Source organism: Melospiza melodia, chromosome 5 (genome assembly GCF_035770615.1).
Source record: "Melospiza melodia melodia isolate bMelMel2 chromosome 5, bMelMel2.pri, whole genome shotgun sequence".
NCBI classification, from domain to species: Eukaryota; Metazoa; Chordata; class Aves; order Passeriformes; family Passerellidae; genus Melospiza; species Melospiza melodia.
The window spans coordinates 80,640,246-80,662,645 of NC_086198.1; the positions used below are offsets into that span (position 1 = coordinate 80,640,246).

General features: G+C 40.4%; 1 protein-coding gene across 1 annotated transcript; it reads right to left on the reverse strand.

Moving 5' to 3' along the window:
- Positions 1–764: 764 nt before the first annotated feature.
- WDR1 (WD repeat domain 1) lies at positions 765–20,076 on the reverse strand. Its single transcript, XM_063157641.1, has 15 exons — positions 19,973–20,076; positions 19,583–19,704; positions 15,642–15,732; positions 12,697–12,844; positions 11,113–11,293; positions 9,200–9,277; positions 8,438–8,518; positions 8,086–8,319; positions 7,177–7,266; positions 6,154–6,308; positions 5,448–5,535; positions 4,345–4,455; positions 3,679–3,852; positions 2,441–2,585; positions 765–2,152 (listed from the first exon to the last, which is right to left on the reverse strand). Exons 1-15 carry the CDS (start codon positions 19,986–19,988, stop codon positions 2,043–2,045), a joined length of 1,824 nt encoding a protein of 607 aa, XP_063013711.1. The 5' UTR covers positions 19,989–20,076; the 3' UTR covers positions 765–2,042.
- Positions 20,077–22,400: the final 2,324 nt, after the last annotated feature.

The following is a 22,400-nucleotide window of genomic DNA, read 5'->3' on the forward strand; positions in this document are numbered from 1 at the left end:
CAGTTTTCTAGCGAGGATTTGCTAGCCAACTACAAAGACCATATTAGCTCTTATGGAATTAGAAGCTCAGGCCATATGCCAATAAACAAATCCAGTGGAAGCTGAAGCACGAGCAGCCACCTCACTGCCATCCAAGGCAGAGTTTCTGGAGCAGTAGTACAAGGTCTTCGAGGAATCAAAAAAACAGCTCATCCTACACAGCACCTTTCAGGCATAGTGCACAAGCTCTGGTAACCGCTTAACTCCTCCTCCCTTCCCCCTTATAATTACTCAAATGACAGGGATTCAACCACACAGGAACCCACTGAGCAGTTCAATAGCAACTCTTCCAGATCAGACTCAGGAACAATGGAAGAATTGCCTACTGTGCCAGTCCCTATGCAACAGCAGAACAAGTTTTAGGGGCTAAACACTGAGAAAACCTTGCTCATTTGGATCTTAAACCAAATATCAAACACATCCTTTTCCAAAACTTCTCTTGTCCTTGCATTGTTAGTAAGAATAATGTGCCAAACTGCTAAGAGAGAGACACAGTAACCACAAAGAAACTATGGTGCAGAATATCCCACTTCTTGGAAGAAAAAAAAAAAAAAAATCTATGTCAACTGTTCGACTGTAGATGCTGGTTTGCAGGCTAGGAGACATTCTGATCACCACTCCTAAAAAGAAATCAACTTTTTTTTTCCTTTTCAGAAGATGTTTCACCAACATTTCATTTTTGTAAGGCAATTTTTTTTTCAGCAATTGAGCAATAGGCCACAGTATGAGAAGCAGCAAAAGCATTTTATTTGCTGTATAATTAGTGTCATTAGAAATATGATTGGTAAAAAAAAACACACGAGTCCACACAGAAAGGAAAGCTTAATAAAATCCAAAGACAACTGGAAAGGTGGTGGTGGTGGTAGAGACTTAGCAGAGAAAATTTTTTAAGTCTTCCAAGGTTCTAGACAGCAACAACTCTTTTTGGCCATCAGAGATGGTAACAAATCTTCCTCCTACTTTGCATCAGAGTGTCCTCCTCCACCCTTGTTGGACTGCTAGCTTCAAATCACTTAAACCTATTGTGGAGTGTGAGAAGGGAACTAAACACAACATCAGGATCTCTTCGCATGAGGTAATGCTTTCATGCAACTGTTCTGCACATGCAAAGGCATAAAACTCACCGAGCAAACACCATCTTCTCAAAAATCACTTCAAGTCATAACAACACTTCACTTTGTTTAATTCCTGTATTTCCCAAAAGGTGGTAAAAGTACTGCATTTTTTAAACAATAACATGCGTCTCCTTCAAACAGAAAATATCTTTAATCTTTAAAACAGAATGATTTCTTTTCTCTGACACTGAAATGACGACAGTCTTAATTCATGGAAGTAACAATTGTGTTTCTGAAGCAACAAGTTGCCACAATGATTATTTGTAAACATTATACCCACAACAGTAAGTACATTAAAATCCCACACTTCCACCTTAAAATAAACCACAAAGATTTGACATGAAATACATAAAAAGTTTATTATGTATGTACCCCATCTTCTTATCTGGAGGAGAAAATCTGAGGCAACAGTTTGGTGCAGTATAGAGAAGCAAAGCAATATACAGTAGCTGCACACAGCTTGATTGGTTTCAGACCACAACTAAATACTCTTACTACGACTGTTAGTACAGAAATGTTCTGTAATTAGAAAAAATGAGAAGTATTACTCTCATGCTGTACAGTCTTACGTTTCTTGGTTAGAAAAGAACAACTGATTGAGTTTGAATCTTTCGCGCCTGAACCTTGCACACCAACTTGTTTGGCTGTTGCCTCTGGAATGTTCAGCACAAAGGTTAAGCTCCAGACATAATTTAAGTGCTTTTCATGTGCAAACCGTTATTCGCTAAAGCTTTCAAAGTACATTTAATTACAGATATGAACACCCTGTAAAGATATGAGGATATGACAGCAGACCCAGAGGCCAATACAGATTTTTTAAAAGAAATGCTATGTTCCACTGCAGTAGTTCTAGTCCCTGATTAGGTCCTTCCAAAGAGGGGGCTTATTTCAATTGTAGGAGATAGACCACTCTTTAACAGAAGCATCGTGGGATGTTGTTACCAGAGTATGTTCATCCAGCCACGCCAAGCCGCTGACATGATGTAGTCTGTGAGCATCTGTATCACAGTGCAAAGTAACAGAAAAGAGTTAGGAAGGCTGGCTTGATAAGGTAACTTCAGCACATTGCAAATATTATTTTTAGCTGGATCAAATACTACTGCTGGATTTTAAAAGTAACTACAAAAACAACAGAAGAACTCCAGCTAGTGTGGCTAGATAGAGATTAACAAAGGCTAAATTACATTTGGAACATTCAAAGCCTGCTTACCGTTAGTCTACAAAACGGTGCTGGATCTCAAGAACTACTAACAACTGTCCAAAGTAGCAAGTTGAAGTAAACATACCTGGTATCTTGACTCTGGTCTCTGGATCACTCACAGTCCAAACATACACCATCATGTCCATGCCTCCAGAAGCAAAGTGTTCATTGTCTGGTGACCACGCAATGCAAACAACTTTTGCATGGTGTCCATAAAAGACATTATGCTCCTATTTGAAAATCAGAGAGACAAGGGTTATTCCAATAGTTAAATCTGCTTCAGGAAATCACTAGCTTTCAATGTGTAGCATCAGAACAAGCTACTGCAAGACTCCAGACAATGTACATCTCAGATGCAGATGGATGCACTAAGTAAACCAAGTGGTGACTTCATTTTATGTGATTTATTTAAATACTTAGTAGGCAAATAAAATACCAACCCCCTTTGTTAAAAAAACAAACCACTAAGACATTTTTCTACGAAAGCATGATATGTTAAGGGCAAATGCAATTTACAGACTTCTAAAGTAATCCCATAGATGTTTCACAAGGAAAAATTATTTTAATTTTTACTTGGAAAATGAAATGGTTTTGTGGAACGCTATCCTGGGTTTTTACTTCAGTGTTGTTTTAGTCAAAATTTAAGGAGTTTACAGGCTGATATGCATTGACTGTTTGGGCTGAAAAGTGGAAATTGCCCATTTTTTCGTTTTTAGTTAAAAGACAGTAGATTGGCAGATAAAGCAAGATTCCCTGTCCTAGCATATCCCTTTCATATCTTAGTCCTTACCATGGAACTGTGTGCCTGAGCTAGCAGAATTTCATTGCCAAATCTGCTTTATTTATGTAATTGAATTTGATTGTATTGCATGATTCTTATCAAACTGAACCTACATTCTTGTCCATTTTACAAAAATGCACACAAATTCTCTAGCAGATATATTTTGTTATTTCCTTTAAAAATCCCAAACTAACCAACTATGGTTCAGCAGATCCAAAGGTACTTTTTGTATTTAACTATGGCTAGCCTGTGGAAATCCAGCTCCTTCCCTATCTTAACTATGCATTTGTTATTAGATGGATTTCAGTGCTTTCCCAGCAGCCAACCCATGCTGCACATTTCCTCAACTGTTCTTACATCTGGAGGGTTCACATAGGCTGCTCTAAATACCAGTACTAGCCCAAAATAGCAGGTAAACAGACAGTCACAGAAACATCAAATTTCCATCAATGATTTACAATTAAGCAGCTACAACAGACTTAGACATGGGCTGTCAGTCTATTTGTTTTTGAACAAAGACAACTCTCCACAACAGTTCTTACCGCGTAGCCATCAGCAACACTAAAGACAGTGACAACTTTGTTTGCATCACAGACTGCAAGAAAGGCACCATCGTGAGAATATGCCAGGTCAGTAACAGGACCTTTCGCTTCCAAAGTCTTATCATCACTTTTTAAAGAGGTTCCTTGGATTGAATACAAATGGACATTCCCATCCTGCAAATCAACAGCAAAGAAGGAGAAAAGGTAGAAGAATCATTTTACAATAGAAAGAGGAGTTCCTGAAATTTTTTGCATTAATTCTGTCTGGAAGTGCTTATTTTAAGAAAAGGTTTAGATAACCTGTCATTTATGCTGGCTACAATCCAAAGTGCGGAAATTAACCCATTTTCTATAATTTGCCAACTTCAAGAACACACTGGATAAAAACAGTCTGGCAATTTCAAAACAGCAAATAAAGGAAAGAAGACTTAATTCATGAAAAAGTGAAATAGACTTTAGGTAAAAATTAGGCAGATTAAGTCACAATTGTGGCAGAACCTAGGGTATGAAAGCCCAGGAACACCAAATACACACATATAAACAATACTGATGTTGTTACAAATTGTCACCTACCATTTCTCAACACAACACACCTACTATTATTAAATGCTTCTGTTACTGGCTCCAGTGTTCAAAGTAGTACAGATTTAGGAAATGCAACCTTACCGCTCCTCCCACTGCTGCTGTACTTCCTGTGGGGTGAATGGCTACAGCTTCTGGCTCATAGCCCAGGTCATCAATTGCAAAGCATTTTTTCTTATCTTTCATCAAGACAATCTGCAAGCAGAAAACCAGAAAATAAGACCCCTTTTCAAAGTACCTAATATAAAACTATTACTTTAGTAATAGTAAGTGACACAAATTCCCTCTAGTTACTCAGATGTTTATTGTAGTCTCATCTTAAGGGAACAGTTTCGTTCTTAAAAAAAATTGGAGAAATGCCTACACGTGGTGACTAACTAATCTGCTGTACTGCAGTACTTGTGTGTTCTAAACTACACACAAGTGTAATTTAGCGTAGGGCATTCTCCACTGCCTTCAGCTTTGCTTCACTTAGTTTGAATGTGAAATAAGCATGGACAAACCAGTATTTTTAGCAATGCTTACTCCCTTCCTTGTTCATTGTTAAAGGGAGGGAGGCAGGACCAAATTAGTAGCAAGTTAATGCTGCAGTCTTAAACCTTAAAGGCTATTTCCTATCCAGTTCTATGCTATGGTATTAACTCACATGAAAACAGGTTTGGACAACACCATCAAATGTTACAAACACAAAACCAGGACCCATGCAGAAAGCATAAATTATTAGAAGTTAATAATGTTTTGATACAAGAGAGCCTCAGTGCAATGTCTCAGTTTACTGTGATCTGCATACTAGTGGCACATGAGCTAAAGCTGCTTATGCTGTACAACAACACTAGTTAATTGGATTAATTGCAAAAAAATAAAATGCAGGATAAAAACATCCTTTTGCCAAAACTGTGTCACTGAACAGATCTGGCATGAGTGTGATTCTGAGGTTTAACCTTCCAGCACAAAGCTGTATTGATAATGCATCCACAGATGCATCCACACTTTCTGAAATTTAAATATGAAATAGGCCAGGATGCAGAGACAAAGGTTATCAAGTATCCTGCTGAATTATGTTCCCTATAGGTCCTATTAGGAAATTCTGCAGATGTGCAAGGTAATCCCACGTGAAATAGTTAAGTGTAAGCATACACGGCATTATTAACACAGCAATAGCTCATAATCCAAATGTTAATACTCACTTGTCCAATGCATAAAACTACAGTATAGCCACCAGGACCCACAGCTAAACATTTTGGTTGAACATCCATTTTCACAGCATCCTGGCCACTGGATAAGGATGTGCCAAGGTGAAGAAGCAGAAAAGACAGAGCAGGAAGAAATTATTATATGTCTACCATTATTTTAAATTGCCCATTCAAATAATCATCCACTAATCATCAAGAACATGCATAACTTAATTTTCTTATCTACTAATCAGCAAAGTTTCCTATTGCTTTGTGTTTGAAACTTTACTATCTTGATCAGGTAGTACACCTTTGAAACGAAAGTCAATGTTACTATACTACAGTTTAATTTTTAAACTAACTAAGTTATCTTAACAGGATTCTTTATATTCTGGTTTCAATGAAGAAACAGGGTCCCACTCCTCCTAAACACATTTATCTCCACTACCCCAAAGCAAATACCCTTCCAAAGCCCTTACGTCACCCAATACAAGACAAGTCTCCATTTAACCCATGGAAGGGATAAAACAAATTGAAAAGCCTAGGATGCATTTCTCATTGTCAGAAAAAAGCACAAGGTTGGTACAGTAATCATTTCTACAAGTTTCCATGGTAACATAAAACCTAAATAAACTTCAGCATTTCTATTTACCATATAAAATCAACAGCACTCTTGCTGTAAAACAATTCTAGTGCAATAAAAGGCCACGCTTTAACTAACCTGTAATCTCTCTTGCTAAGGTTGGTGTAGCGCACAGTGTCATCCATACTGCAGGTGACCAGCTGGTCCATTTCATCCACTGCCATTCTAGAAACCTGATTTGTGTGGCCTTTCCCAGAAAAGCCATCATTCTCTCCAGTTTCAGAATCCCAATAATGTGCATAATGGAATTAAGGAACATTTGAAGATACTGGTGCAGTCAGATTCCACACCATAAAGTTACATAATTGAGAGAACAGCTAAGGTTAAAAGGGACCTCTTGAGATTTAGTCCAGCCTGCTGCTCTAATTGGTGTCAGCTACAATAGGCTGCAGGACTCTGTAAGGTTTTGGGATCTCTAAGGATGGAGACTCTATAAGCTCCATGGGCAACCTTATAATATTTATTAAGTGAAACTCTGATGTTCTGTAGCAAGCTAAATGACCTGCCACAGATGGCAGCAAATACTGGAGTAATTAGCATTAGTTCTCAGACTAGAAAATACTTTTTACAGAATTTTAGATAGAAGCCCTTGTAACACTGGCTTTCCCTCATGTTATATGGTAACATCATGTGAACTAGTCACACTGTATTACAAGTCTGAAAAGAAACAGGACGTATATTTATAGGAGCTTATCCCAACATGACACCATTTTAAAGGCAGGAAAAAGGACTGCAGCTTTAACTATAAGCTTCCAAATGCTGGAAATATAACTTTCTGCATATTTTGTCATAAGTGGAAAATATGTATTGCTGTTTCTTGATGTTCAAGAGGCTAATTTATATATTTACTTGCTTCTCCATACTATCAAGCTACCTATCATGAAGAAGCAACAACTGAAAATTAAGAGCTGGCTTATATTTAGCAGGAAAGCATGAAGGCAGTTATTAAAATGGGTATTAGGGGAAAGCAAAATAAACTTTAGACAAAGTATTCACTTGCGTCCAATAAACTTTGTCTTAGGCAAAGCTTTTTTTTTTTCACCTCTCCTAATGAGCTCTCAGACTAAGACTAGAAAAAAGTACCAGTATCATTCAAAGGATATTAATATGACCATCATTACTTCCAGAGTAAATATAGGACTTTCCACCATTTTTGTGCACCGTAAGACACTGAATTGATTTACTATGACCCTGTGAATGGAATATAAATTATTACTGATGAGCAATTTTTAACACATACATACACCTATTCGAGAAGAATGACAGGTTATTCAGAAAACATGCTACTGACAAGCATAAAAAGTCACCCAGTATAAAAACCACTATTCCACAGTCATTTAACTGTTCTAGAACTGCTATTGCTACGTCCTTGATGAGAAACAATAAGCACCATGGATGTCCTTATTAGCCTGATGAGCCAAAATACTTTCATAGCCTTTTCATCACTGCTTTTCAGGCACTTTATGATTCAGGGAAGAGGACTAAATATGGTCATGTACCCACACCAACTTCCAGAATTATAGCAGTGATGGCAAAAATCTGGGACATTGTTTCTAGTTCATGTAAAAATGTAAGTTCCCATGAGAGAGAGTCTAGTGTCAGTGAACTCTTTAAATCCTAAAATTAAAGTTCAATTGCATGGTAACCCTAATCACCTTGTCCACAATACACTAGTTCTGGGAGAATAAGACATCTCTGGTAGTTTTCTATCTATGCTGCATTTCTTTTCTCATCTCAAGAATGCTTAAAAGCTGCAACAAAAGGTAAGTCAATAACATTAATTAAAATTAAATAATCAGTCTGGGTATGTGCATAAAGCACAGAGCCACCCATGTAAAGAGTAACTTCTTGATTCAAGAAACAGTCCCATACAGCTCATTTGGCAATGCTAATTAAACAAAGCTACTTTTCAATAGTTACTTTACATAGCTTACAATTCCATCTTTACAACTTCAATCACTGAGTCATTTATTGCAGAAACTCATGCAGTAAAAGAGAACTTTAACCTACCTTTATGACACGTAAAGGCTTATTTGGATTGTTCTTGTCCAAATAATTGATATAGCCGGACAGGGAGATAGTCAGTAAATGGTCTTTCTGCCACAAGCAACCCAGCTGCTGATCCAACACGTTTGATCCCATGTTAAAAGTATTTACAATAGAATTAGCACCAACATCCCAGATTTTAGCAGTTTTATCTCCAGAAGCAGAAAGCAACTGACTGCTGTCAGGGCTCCAACTAATCTGTAAAAACAAATGTCACCACAAGACAGTAAATGCATTTCTTAATCCAAGACTTTGCAGTTCATTAACTGGGTAATGAAACACTATGCATCATCTGCACAAATGAAGTGATACTTACAGCATAAATACCTCCATCATGTGCTTTGCCTCCACCAAGAGCACACACTTTCTCTCCAGTCTTCCCATCATAGACGAAAATCTTAAAAGAGCACAAAGACATACAACTTAAAGGGAAAAGCAGTAATAGATAAAACTCCAAAATAGTATCTGATATTTTGATACACAAGAGTCCTTCTTAAGGAGAGGCAAAAGCTATGCTGCACTGAATAATTAAGACTAAATAATTGAGATGAAAATTGTAAATAATCACAGCAAGTCCCCTATACTTTGGATCCAGACATTTGAAATTCTGGAAAATGTTACAGTTTTGACTCCTACTGTGATGGCAGCTGCTTAGCACTTCTGTCATGGGAGTCCATCCTCTGAGAAGGACAAGCTACCTATGGTAAAAGAGTCATTGTCAACCAGCCCTTATCAGTAGGGAGTACACATGGAGCTAGGCTGCTATCTATGAATTCACCATTTCAGCTAGACCTCTCAGGATCATAACATACCTATTCCAAAAGTCCAACATATTCCTGCCAAAATAACTTGTAAGAGGATGCTAGGGAGATGGATTGGGAAAAAAAACCCAAGTAAGAATAGTCTGGTTATTACCATTTATCAGTTATTACAGATTTACAGGAGGATAGTTAAAAGTTTCAACTTGTGGCATAAAAAAGAAGCAACATGGGTTTTACAATACTAATCTTATTTCCAAAATGCACAAGAAAATCTTCTCATGCTAAAATCAGTTCTAATGGAGTTCCTTGTGTTTTACCTGCCCATCTGCACTAGCTGTAGCAAATCTGTTCCCATCAGGAGAAAATCTCACACAGTTCACAAACCGTGTATGGTCCTGTAGAAAAAAAGTAAGAATCAGCAAACAAAAAAAGAGACCATTTTTAAATAGAAGACAATCTACTAACAATGAAGTTCTCTTACATGTGAAGCATAAATTAGCTGTGTAGGAAATGTTTGCTGTAGAGAATTGCCACGAGGCAAGTTTAGGCTCTATTTGAAGAGAATCATGGGGCCAAGAACAGTCCAGGAAAGACTGTGACATCATCACTGCTGTAGTTAACACAACTCAGTGCATACCAGAAGAATGATTACCCAGTTTCAGGGATAAGCAGTGAAAAAAGTCAGATGCAGCCTACAAACATGAGATTCTTCCCCAGTGGTGACTGATTTCTTCTGCAACATTCCTCAGATTTCAACTCTCGCTTCATTGCAGTGATTTTATACACACAAAAGTACTATATCCTTCTTATTGCAAAAGAAAAAAAAGCACAGGCATGAGGAATAAGTTACTATTTTACTAAAATTCCATTCCTGGAAGATTGCATTAGTGGTAGTTCTGTGAAGTAATAAGGCAAGACTGATGTATGCTCCCCAAATAGACTATTTACAAGTAGGAGACTATTCAAACCACGCAAACTAAAAAACACATGTTAAATAGGGAAGCACCACAATGAGGCCAAAGCTCCCATGCAGAGAGATTTGGGAGACTATTTTTAGTAATATGGAAGGCAGGTTCTAACCTACTTTCACCAACTATACCTTTTTTCCCCCGATGATACTGCAGGCTAATTTAAACCATATAACAGCCCATACCAGAATCCCATATATCAAACCAAATATCACTTTAAAAGGAAGACTGCATCACATACCAGTCTAAGCAGCACTGGTAAGCAATTTGGACTTCAGAGTTCTAAAAGAACCAGCTTAGCAAAATGCAAGTATCAGCTTAAGTTCAGAAATATATTAGGCAACTACATCATTTCATTGGATCGTAGAGCTCAAAACAATTCCTTTTCTAGAACTGGAATGGAATCCTTACTAAAGTCAGCATATGAAGACTACTCAAGGCTCATGTGTAAGAAAATAAAAGGCCTACTACACCGTTTTTAAAACTAAAATACAAACTAAACATTATCAATCGACTACTGCAATAACATCCAACATCTTTACAACAGTTTTTTTTTGCAGCAAGAGGTCTCCTGACATCCAAACAGCTGCAGAAGCTTGTGGCTTTTTATTTTCCTAGGCCTTAAGCAACAATGAATACCTTCACCGCAATCGTTCCAGCCTTTGTTTCATGTAAGAGATTGTAACAAATAGAATAAGAAACAAAGTTAAAAGGAACGTGGAAACACAAAACTGACCACAGAAGTTACATATCCATTCCATGAATCAGAAATGAAGTTATGCTTTCAAACATCTACATTCACCCTTTCTAAGTGGCCCTGGGATTTCAGATTTGAGCACTCTATCAGATTGGAAAATTACATTCAAATCACCACATTTCTTGAATCCTGCACCTTGGAAAGCTTCAAGAAATTCTACACATCTGCACTGGGAAACAGAGCCCTGAAAGCATCAACAGAGCCTATGAAACAGCCTACTTCACCTCTTCCATAGTTTAGTGACAATTAAAAAAGAATACTGGAAAAACTGTTGCAGGTTCTCTTTTCAACCAACCATTTATTTTGGTTTTCTTGGCCTGAGACGTACTATTTTACGAAGCATGTAATATTTAGTTATACGTGGTTTTAAGAAAGCCACTTGACATCAGCTATGCTTCAAAGTGGGGAACTAAGAACTTCTGTTATAACAGCTAGCTGTGATACTAACTGCAAACTTGGTGGAAACTGCACAGTTTAAGGGAGAGACATCTAAACTTCAACTCACACTCAGTGTAAACTTGAACTTGAAAGGCGGTCCCTCGAAGAAGGCAGCGCAGTTGTCATCGCTGCCCGTTGCCAGCCGATATGGTCTCGTTTGCTTCATGTCCACACTGTTGATCACTTTATTATGCCCAGTAATCTCACCAACAGAAGAGCCACTATCCCACAGGAACACTGCTCCAAATCTAGTGAGAAAAGCACATAATAAATACAATTCATAAAAGTTACACGTAGATTAACTCCTTGAACATCTGCAAGCTGCAGATTTGAGTGCACTCAAAGAAAAGAAATTAGGTCATCTCATTAATCTCATGCAAGCGCATCATAGTTCCCTGAAGGCTATTTGAGATCTTGCTGGTAAGAGATTCTAATCTTCAATAGGAGACATTTGTTGAAGGGGACAATCAGGTTTTGCATAGAAAGCTTCTAAAATTGGGAGGTCAAATGTATATTCCTCACTAAGACTGTTGGTTTATAAAAGAAAGCAGTAAATTATTCCATCTGCCTAGCCACAACACAGACTGCAGAAAGCTGGGATAACAATGACATTGGATCACAGTTATCTGACTATTTAGCCTAGACTGGGTACCATCACTTTTAAAACTCTTCTTCCTTAAACCTTTAAGCTATAATATTTGTAAAAGCCTTTTTGACAGTTCTTGCCTTAAATCACTTCAAAAAAAAAAAAAAAAACCCAGTATAATCAATACTGAGGCACTAAAGCACCAGAGCATTGCTATTTGAAAGGCCTTCTTTAGAATCCCGTCAACAATATTCTAGATTGAAAGTGCATTCACCTAATAGGAAGCTGGCCATGTTTTTGAAGAAGGAGAGCAAACTCACATTGTATCTACCCACAGGGCAACGAGGCAGAGGGAGCAATGGAGGACAAAGAGTCTCTTTCAAGGACACAGTACATGACAGGGATTAAAGAATGGTGCAGGAGACTAGGGAACAGCACCACAAGATATTTCTCAGCCCTTTAGGCATAAGACTACCTGGTCTGGATTCTGCTTTAAAAGTTCTGACAGTCTTTGAACATTAAATGGAGGACTCAAACCTAAATCAGCATCTAATTTAGTCAGGTAAAGGACAACTGCTTGTTGTCCTTTCATTAAACTACCACAATAAAACCTAAAAATACAGACATGTTACCAAAGTAGAAAATTCAGATACTTTTTAACTCTTATTCAATCAATTGAATAAGACTATGAGTCCAATAAGTGAAGGAAGAGGGAATAATATTGTTTTCCCATTCCCGCTCTATCAGAATTTGACAAAAAAAATCCACCAAACAGCTATCCTTGAAAGTAATACCCACCCACCTCTAAGAAACAAGTCCCATACAATTTTTAAACTAATCAATTGTAACAGAATTGTATTTTTCAACTAATTTAAAGCTGTCAAAAACTAGAGAAAGAAAATATCATTGCAGAACAGCACAACTTGAAGTCAAGACAGGGAAAAAGCATTGACTTCATTCCATTGAAGAATTAAAAGTTTTCTGCAAGGATATTAGGATGCAGAGGTTTACAGTAAATTCGTATATGTATGTATAAAAACACACTAACACAAAAGAACTACTCACTTTTCCCTTCCTTCTCCAACCACAGCAATTCTCTTGCTATCTTCAGTCCATGCAAGGTCCTTTATTTTTCCTGCAAATGGCTGATACTCATACTTCAGTAGGTGTTCCTTCTGTGTAGTATCCCAGATTCTCAGCTTTCCAGAGACATCTGCCATAATAAAACAGAATATAACTATTGTTCCAGCATGACTCAGTCACATGACTCATCAATCTGCCAGAGTAGAGATTTTCAGCTACACTGAAGACTTGTACTAGAGACCTACTACCTTACCCCATTACAACTACTACAAATCTCTTTATTTAGGAATGCTGAAGACTATATCCATTTCAATAAATTAGGTTTTTAAGCAGGTATTACGATTCAAGCCACACAGCACCAAATACAACAGACTCAGAAAGCATTTGCAAACACATGAAAAAACTGCACAGTAAGAGAGCAGGAACTTTAATATTATCAGCTGGTATGTGATAAGTATCTGTTACACAAAGAAGAAGCCAGCCCAGCCCCCTGCCCAGCAGCCACAACACAGCTCAGTGACCCTTCACTGGGAAGTAAGCCACCCTACACCTACAAGGGATAAGTACAGTGGACAGTGGTTGATGCACTACAATTTGTACCTTCAAAGGAGACCTGTTTTGCATACAAATACCAGGCATATGTAATGTACAAAGAGATTTCTGCCCACAGAACTCAATTCATGCACATCAGCGTACTTTTCCTGTACAGAAGCATGTACACACTTAATGGTGTGGATGCCTGCACTATCTGGAATACTAGACAGGAATGCAACAGAATATTCAGGAACAGTAATGTCAAAAGCAGCAGACATGGCACAAGCAGTTAACAATTTAAGACTTGAGATAATGAAAGCTCCCTAGGTCACTGTTTCCACTGAGTATTGTAAAACCCAAGAGCTATTCAGAGCAATTACTGTGGTGCAGGATTGCCAGGATTGTAACCGGAGGAATTGTTCTATACACAGACAAATTCACACATCTCTAATGAAACCCACACAGCAAAGTCTGTGTGTATTGTACCCTTCGAAAAAGCCACTGTTTCAGAATAAACCACGTGCTAAAATATGCATCTTTCACCTCAGCAGAATGCTTCAATTCTGTTCACCATTTAGTGGTGCATCCTTACAATTCAATTTAAACATACAATCACCCTGCATATCTTTCAGACCTGGTCATAGACTTATCTTCACTTCTGCTAAAAGGACAGACTCAGAACCTTATAAAGAGAATTTGTTATTGAAGCAGAACTTCAATGTGGACTTTACAATCTAATTATTTTCTCCATCGATAAACAGATAAGACACAGAGCTTTAACTTTGCAGTATATCCCATTATTACATCTGCTATGACTGCAATAAGAGAAATTACCATAAAAGCCAAAAGCATAATGCCAAAGGTCTGTCTCATGAAGCATTAATGCAGGCTGCATGGCTAATGCAGATTTATAGACAGAGAAATGAATCTTACATGTTATACTTAGAAACAGCTTAAACAGCCTGGTCATCTATCTTCAGACCCCATGCTCAGCAGTATCACAAAACTATTTATAAATGACACACAGAAGATGCTTTTTAAGGGAAATACTGCAACCTAAACTCTTTCACTTGGGTAGGACAAAAATTAACCAAATACTTCCCTAGCACAGTATCTATTACTGTTCTTTTACAAAGGACTGGAAATCTAAAAGACTACAAGAAAAAATTAGATAGTTATTCTGAGTATTAAGTGCTGCACAAACCTAGAGCACCAAGTTTGTAGAATACAGAATGCAAACTGGATTTTAAGAGGGTATTCAATTTGACACATGGTCCATACACATGACTAAGCCAAGAAAATCCTGGCTGTGGTCCCTTTCAGACAAGAATGTGAGAAAAAGGGAAAAAAACCCAACTCCTCTATCAGTATTCTTAAAGGTTCCCCAGTATTCCAAACATACTTAGAAAATATCAGAAAGCTATATTAGAATTTCTGAAACCAAGAAGGACAGGACATTTTACACTTAAAAAAATACAGTTCCCTTGAAATTGCTGAAAGTGAAACTTCCATTCTAAGACCTTAGCAGGAATCTGTGCTTCATTTCCAAGAGGCTCATATTCTGAATCTTTTCTTTTCAGAGATATCACTTTAAAAATATAGCACATTACTCGCTTCCGAAGCACTTTTAATTGACTATGGTAAGCACTAAAAATCTATATTTTAGCTGCAAGTCTTTGAAAGAAATACAAGTTACAGTATTGTATTTATCAATATTCTTCACTGTATACCACTCCTCCTGAAAAAGATATCAATTATTTGATGCAAGCTTCTATTAAAGGTTTGTTCAGTTCTTAGGTAGTCAAAAACTCCTATAATACAGGAAATTCACACTGGAAAAATTCATGTTACACATCCTCAGACTATTGATTCATATACATTACATGAAAACTGAGACTCTGCCTCTTTCACTGCTAACTTGCCAAGGAAAGCTTTTTTAGATCATGCTAAAAAGTAAAAGTCATAAACGTTGCCAAGTTTGGTCAGGGAGAAGGGAAAAAAACTGAGTACACACTGTTTTAGAATCCCTCTCCTGCCTAGAAAGTATCAAAGTTTATTAACATCACAAACAATAATCCTGTATTTCAGAAATAACTTTTCACTCTGTTGCATTTACCCAAGTCTTCATCACACTAGGTATTTAGGGTTCATTTCCAGGTTCTTTATTGAAATACCACATTTTAAAAAGACCAAGAATGTAATTTAGCTCACTGAGAAAGAGGTTAGAGGAACAAGGACAGAAATCATTCCTCCTCCAAAGACATGCACCTAAGTCCACCAAAGCACATCCCCTTGACTGTATTTTCCACAAACACACATGAAGTGCTACTGTGGTTTTGCCAGTGACTTTAACAGCTCTGTCCACACACATCTCATGCACATGGATACTTTACCTCCAGATGCTATGTAGAATCCACTAGGAGCATACTTGGCAACTACAACCTGGTGGGCATGCTCAGTGTAGATATCAGCAATTGCAGGATTCTATTTCAAAGGAAAAAAACAAAAGTTACAAAGTTGTACTTCTCATTTTCAAAGGAATAAAGTCAGAAATTCAACAATAAACTCAAAATTCCTCCCTGCACTCCTTTCTCTCAAACTCTGCCTTCCAGATTAAATTGAGTAACTGTTTAAAAGTGAGAAGTGCAGTACACATTGCAGAACACTGCTGGTACCACTGAAGCAACACACTACTTTCTAGCAACTGACACAAAAAAGGATTTCCTCTTAGGGAAGTTTGAAGTGCTGGGACCCTTTCTTCTCAAATACCTGCCAAACAGTAGAAAAACACTCTCCAAAATAACAGGCCAAGCATCAGGCTCTTTTTTTAGAGCTAGCCCAGGGATAAAGCAGTTAGTCAAGTAGAATACTAAATACGAGCTGTGCTTTGCAAGACACATCTAAAATTCTACTGTAGTCAAGCATGAAACTTAAGCCTGCAGTCAACCACAACACATGGCTGTTAATCATCACCATGTACCCAAAATCACTCACTAACCAATGAGATGTGCTAGGCTTGCTCTTGCTTGATAACTATAACCTGCTTAAAAGCCAGAAGACCTGGTATCAAGAGTTGTACAGGAATCTTGAAAGAAATTCACTGTGACTCCATCATAATTTTATCTTTCCAGTCTAAATTATGTTTTCAGACATAATATTTCAGATATTTCAGGATGGACAACAAAATGAACTCTGTGCCTCAGCAAATCAGTAGTGTTATACAACAGAGGCACCAAACAAACCAAAAACAGAATGACATCAAGGCAAAAAACTGCTTTCATATTAGTTGTATAAAAAAGTCATCCTGCACTCCTCTCAATTACAGTGTATACACACTACAATAGTAATACACTACTCTTTAGAAATATTTTTCTACCATTTAACAGGCTTGCTCCAGCTCCAGAAACTTGACTCATATGATCAAAACAAAATTCCACTTTAACTGCTATAATTAATACAGATTTATTCAATTGAACCAGAAAACCACCTGATGTTATGGTATGACTCAGCCATCCAATCAGGAAAAACTAAAACACCCGCTCTGTGTTAGAAAGCAGCCTCCTGCTCACAAGAGTTCTTGCTGCTGCAGTACTGTTACATCTCAGGAGACAGAATTCAGCTTGCTCATGCAAAAAGGAACTCTTTTTCATTCCTGCTTTTATGCATTGCTTGAGTGCATTACAGCTCTACTTAAGTCACAACCATCTGCGCTTACAGCATGCACATCTCTCTTCATTCTGTGTCCAACTGGATTTCGTCTGAGCAAGACAAGATAATGTTTTCCCTATTCTATATCTGCATCACTACATGGTCAGGGAGCTCAAATCCCACTGCATGTTGTTATTAATGGCATGGTAGGTGCTATTTTACAGCAAGATTCTCCAAGAGCCCAGGAAACTAAGCTGAGAGACTAACTTAAAGGGTTACATGAAAGATAAAGATCCAAATTTAAGTTATGGTAGATAAGATTCCAGAAACCAGGCAGTAAGTCAGGGCTGTCAAATTGAACATTATTTATTCAATAGTATTATTTCTGCTTGTAAAGTCAGTTTTCTAACTTGCATGTTTTTTGTATCAGGCCCAACCCTCAAAAAAACACTTCTAAAAAGATATTTAAGGAGAAAATTATAGTGTGAGCTGAGACAAATGTAGTACCTAGATTAAACCAGCAGCAAGCTTATGTGGCTTATGTCAAACACTGAAACCAGAGCCACATATGAAAGTGAGCAGTTTCAGTTCCAAGCTTCAAAGTAGTGTTAGACTCATGAAGATAAAATATTAATGAAGTATGAAACCTTAAAAAAAATATCACTACTCTTTCTCACAGAGCTTTTCCAGCACTGCTCCAGAACTACTTGTTAAAGGAAGTCTCTAGATCATGCTCAAGAGATCAAGCATTAACCCTGAATGCTATATTCATCTGATTAGCTAATGCTAGATAGCTTTAGACTTAAGGAGAAAGGTGATCACTGCATTTTGATGACCCGTTTGTTTTTTTTTTTTAATTAGAGCACAACCATTCTACTGGAGAACTGCTCATGGAGGGACTACACACAGACTTCTCCCAGCACATAATTTCGTAGTCAAACTATTAGAGGCTTCTATATGGTGCAAAGAAGGTGCAGCTCTCAACTGAGTGCGGACACACTTGCAAGTCAGGTTACAATCTGCAACATTCTCCAGCACAAAAGCCGTGTAACAAGGGTTGGTCAGTTTTTGTGTTACTGCTACAATATATTCTGTAGTCAATTATTAACAGTAGCAAACTCCCCTTGTCAGTTGGGTAAATGTGCCTATCAGCATGAACTGCACCATAAAACCAAGGATTCGTGACTTCCATTCCCACCTTCCCTTGAGGGTTTAAACAGCTTGAATTTGAATTCCCACAATCCCACCTTGCCTGTTCTCAGGTCACCGTGTCCCCTACACCCCCCAGCTCACATTTGGACTGGGCTAATCCTCAGTGAGCTGATTCAGGTAAAGCAAATTGCTTTCTTCCGATTTAACCTCCAAAGCAGGGTCAGGAGAGCATTAATGACAGTACAAGGGAGAAGGTCAGCATTCACGACTTGGTCAGAAACTGTAACGTAAGCAGAGTGGCTCTTCCCTCTTCTCTCATCACACTGTGTGCCATTACAGGGTTTAACTGGGGCTTCTGGTTTCAGAAACTCGAACTTTTCTTGATACCGAGAGCAAAACACGATTACAAAGACATTACAGCGACACACTGAAACCAGAGTGCAAGCTTACTTTTGGTTTTAAGTGGATGAATTTTAAACTGATAGCAATCAAGAAATCTGTAAGGAATTAAGCTATTAGCAGCACTTATCTATTAGGGCATGACAATGAAGAAATGTCTGAATTTAGTGGGGATGATGAGACAAAACAGGGAAACAGCTCAGTTTACAAAGGTGATTTACAGGAGCAGCCATAAACAAATCCATTGTTGTGGAGACCTAGAAATTCCAGAGGTATGTCCTGCCCCTCCCCCTGCAGCCCTTCCTGCTGCAGGCCAAATCTGCAATAGGAAAGCAAAACTAGGGGAGAATTTGATTTCTAAAGAACAAGCAATCTCTTTGAAATATTTATGTTTAAAAACCAGTAGCAAGACAGTGGCCTAAACAAGCAACAATTCCTCCATGCTTTTCAAAGGGATGCCATCTTTGAAAAGAAATCATTCAAATAACTCTCTAAACATTCCTCTAGTTAGCATCACAGAAAAAAAAAACAAACCCAAACTTCCACACTACCGAAAACATTAACTGGGGCATTCTAACATATAATCGATGAGCAAAATCCCCTGTGAGCACGGCTGAGAACTTGCCCCCAGCTTGTCATGGAGTCCAGCAAGTCATAACTGTTTGGATTCCTGGAGTTGGGGCTGGGCGGGGGGAAGAAGCTGAAGAATAACACGTTTAAAGATACAGGTTTGCAAGTATGTACACGCTTCTCTGACAGCATAAGGGCCCCGAACAGCAAAGAGGGAAGAGTTCAATTTCTTAGGCAAACACAACACTCAACTTCATAATAACGATACCTAAGAAGATAAACAGGGCCAACCAGAACATACCAGTCTCTCATCTCTTAAGTCCTACGGGAAGAGGGAAAGAACTGCACATTTTGCAGAGATTTTCTACATGTTTTTACAGTCGCTGCCTATGGTTTTATGCCTGAGTCATGCACTCATTCCCCCGCTGCTGATCACGGATCTGTGACCTCGATTGAAATCGCCAAGACTGAATGAAGCACAGGCTGTTAAAGGAGGGGCAGGGAGACAAAATGAAACTTAGAGAAAGCTCCAAACTAGAAAACAAAATAAATCAAGATACATTACATCAATGTTCCTGATGACGACACATTTTCCATTGGTGTAAAGAAAATTGTTGCCCTTAGGATCACCTCCAATAATTTTGGAAACGCCTCGTTCAACCTGTGGAAGGCTGGCGAACACTTTTTCTACGGGAAAATAAAAGGAAAAAGGTAATTAAAAAAATTAATTTTTAAAAAATCAAAATAAAAGGAAGGCGCTTAATGCCTCCCCGCCACCGGCACACGCCCTGCCGTGCCGGCAGCCGCCGTCACTTGTTGCTGCCAGCGGGCAGCGAGGCACCGCCGGCTCCGCGCCATCCCGCGGGGCCGCGCCAGGCTCCGCAGCCCGCGGGGCTCCCCGTGCCCGTCACCGCGCCCGCCCGGCGCCTCGCCGCCCGGCGCCCCCGCAGCTTACTGATCTCGTACGGCATCTTCGCCCACGGGTGGCGGCGGCAGCGGCGGCAGGCTCGGGCAGGGAAGGGCGGCGGGCGCGGCCGGGCCGGGCTCTGAGGCTCCGCTGCCGCCGCTCAGCCCCGCTCGGCCCCGCGGCGCGAACCAGGAAGCGCCCGCGCCGCTCTCCGCTGCCTTTGACCATATATAGTCAACTCTGCTCGCGCCGCGCCGCTCCCCGCCAGCCCGCGCCGCGCGCCCTCCCCCGGAAATGCCGTGGGCTCGGCCGGGCCCGGCGGGGCCGCGCTGGGGCGGCCTCGGAGGCGGCCCCGCCCCGCGGGGAGCTGCGCGGAGGGCGGGCCGGGCCGGGCCGGGGCCAAGGCCGGGGCCGGGCGGGCGCCACTCGGTGGCTCTGACCGGCCTCGGCCGCGCCGCGCGTGCGCGGGGGCCGCTCCCCGCCGCGGAGCTCCCGGGCGGTGCGCGCGCGTGCGCGGCGGCGGGGCCGCTGAGGGCGGGGTTGCGCGCGCCGGCACCGCCCTGTCCCGGGAACGCCCGGCGGGATCGGGGGAACGTCCGCGGGGATCACGGGGGGACACCGGCGGGAACGGGGGAACGTCCGCGGGGATCACGGGGGGACACCGGCGGGAACGGGGGAACACTGGCGGGAACGGGGGAACATCCGCAGGGATCACGGGAACACCGGCGGGCACGGGGGGACATCCGCGGGGATCGGAGGGACACCGGCGGGCACGGGGGAATATCCGCGAGGATCACGGGAACCAGCGGCGGGCAGGGGGCACATCCGCCGGGATCAGGGAAACCACCGGCGCGCACGGGGCACATCCGCGGGAGCCCGGCGGCGGGGGCAGGCTCGGGGGCTCCGCGGTCTCCGGAGGAACAGTCCGGGGCGAGCCCTCCGCCCCCGCTGCCGGCACTCTCCCGGCGCCGCTCTTCGCCCCGAACCGTGGCAGCCCCCGCGGCGTCCCTTGGGGCGGCTCAGTGCGGGCTCTGGCGCAGCGGTCGCTGTCGGGATACCGGGAGTGTGCCTTGAGCTATCGCGACAGCAGGGCTTTGGTTTTGGAGGGGAACCATCGTCCTTGTCAGCAGACTGGCTCGCCAAACTCACCTCCTGCGGGAGAGGCTGTGTGGGTCCCCGAGTTCCTCCTCTTACAGAGCTCTTGGGAAGGCAATTCTTGTCCACAGTCAGTATTTCCTTTAAGATCAGTCTTATCTTCATTGCTTTTATATTTACGATTATAATATCCTATAGTTTTATGCCATTGTACTCCAGATGCTGCTGAGGTGCTTCACAAACTGCTAATTTGTCACCTGAGTCGTCCCCTGAGGCCAGGTTGGATGACTGTTTAAATTGAGCTGAACCACGTACAGCCATTCATATTTCCTATATAACTTTGGATAAATTGAATTCTTCTATCCCTCCAATATATCTATTTATATTAATCACGTGTACAATCAACTAATTTGTAAGTGAACAAATCTTTCCTATGGGACAGGACAAAAGCATCAGGATAGCTGGTATGACAGGACTGCCTTGCCCAGCATGTGAATACAGAATATAAAAAGAGCCAAGTTTTTGGTGTGCTCTTGGCCCACTGACCTGTAAAACAGGCATGGGGAGCCCTGTGGGATTCTCCTTTGGGGGCTGGGAGAGCAGGTTGGGGTGGAAAAGCTTTGGGTTCTCAAATGCAGGAAGAATCAGTACTGCAGTGCAGGGGTGTAAAGCCTTTCATGCAGAGAGGGGTAAGCATTTCAAGGTGTAAGGATGCTGAAATTTCTCAAGAGCCTGTCCTGAGTTGGTTTATGCAGCCATTCTACTCAACGGGCAGTGAAGGCTGCACTTAACTACAGTGGGATTGTTGCAAGACATTTCTGTATTTTTCACTTCTGTGCTAAATGTATTTAGATTTTCCCTTATTTGGTGTTCAAAGAGCTGTATTTTCCTTGAATAATTACCATATGCCAAATAAAAATCAAGTCATCCATATGAAACCTGGCTTGTTTTTTTTTCTTCACCTCCTAGGATCTTTTTAGAAATACATGAATCTTTATGTATTTATTATGTCAATATTTCATGCTAAAGACAAAGCAGTCGACACTGCCCATAAGTTTGGGGTTTTTTGTGCCCCAAAGCTGTATTACATCTTCTTACATACCCAGAATCATGTTTACATTTTTGCAACTACATTAGTTCATTGAAGATACTTTCCCTCCTTGTAAGGGTTGCCTTTGTTGTTTTTTAAAGCACTGACTTCTGCTCACATTTTAAGATTTTCAATATAGATTTGATATTTACTTGAAATTATGTAGCTGATGCATTATAAATATCATATTCACTAGGTTCTCATAAATAGCCAAATAATGGCTGTGGCTTGGAAGTAGCAAGTGTGCCTGTAGAAACTCCTGTAAAAAATCCAAAGTCAGTTTCAGAAGAT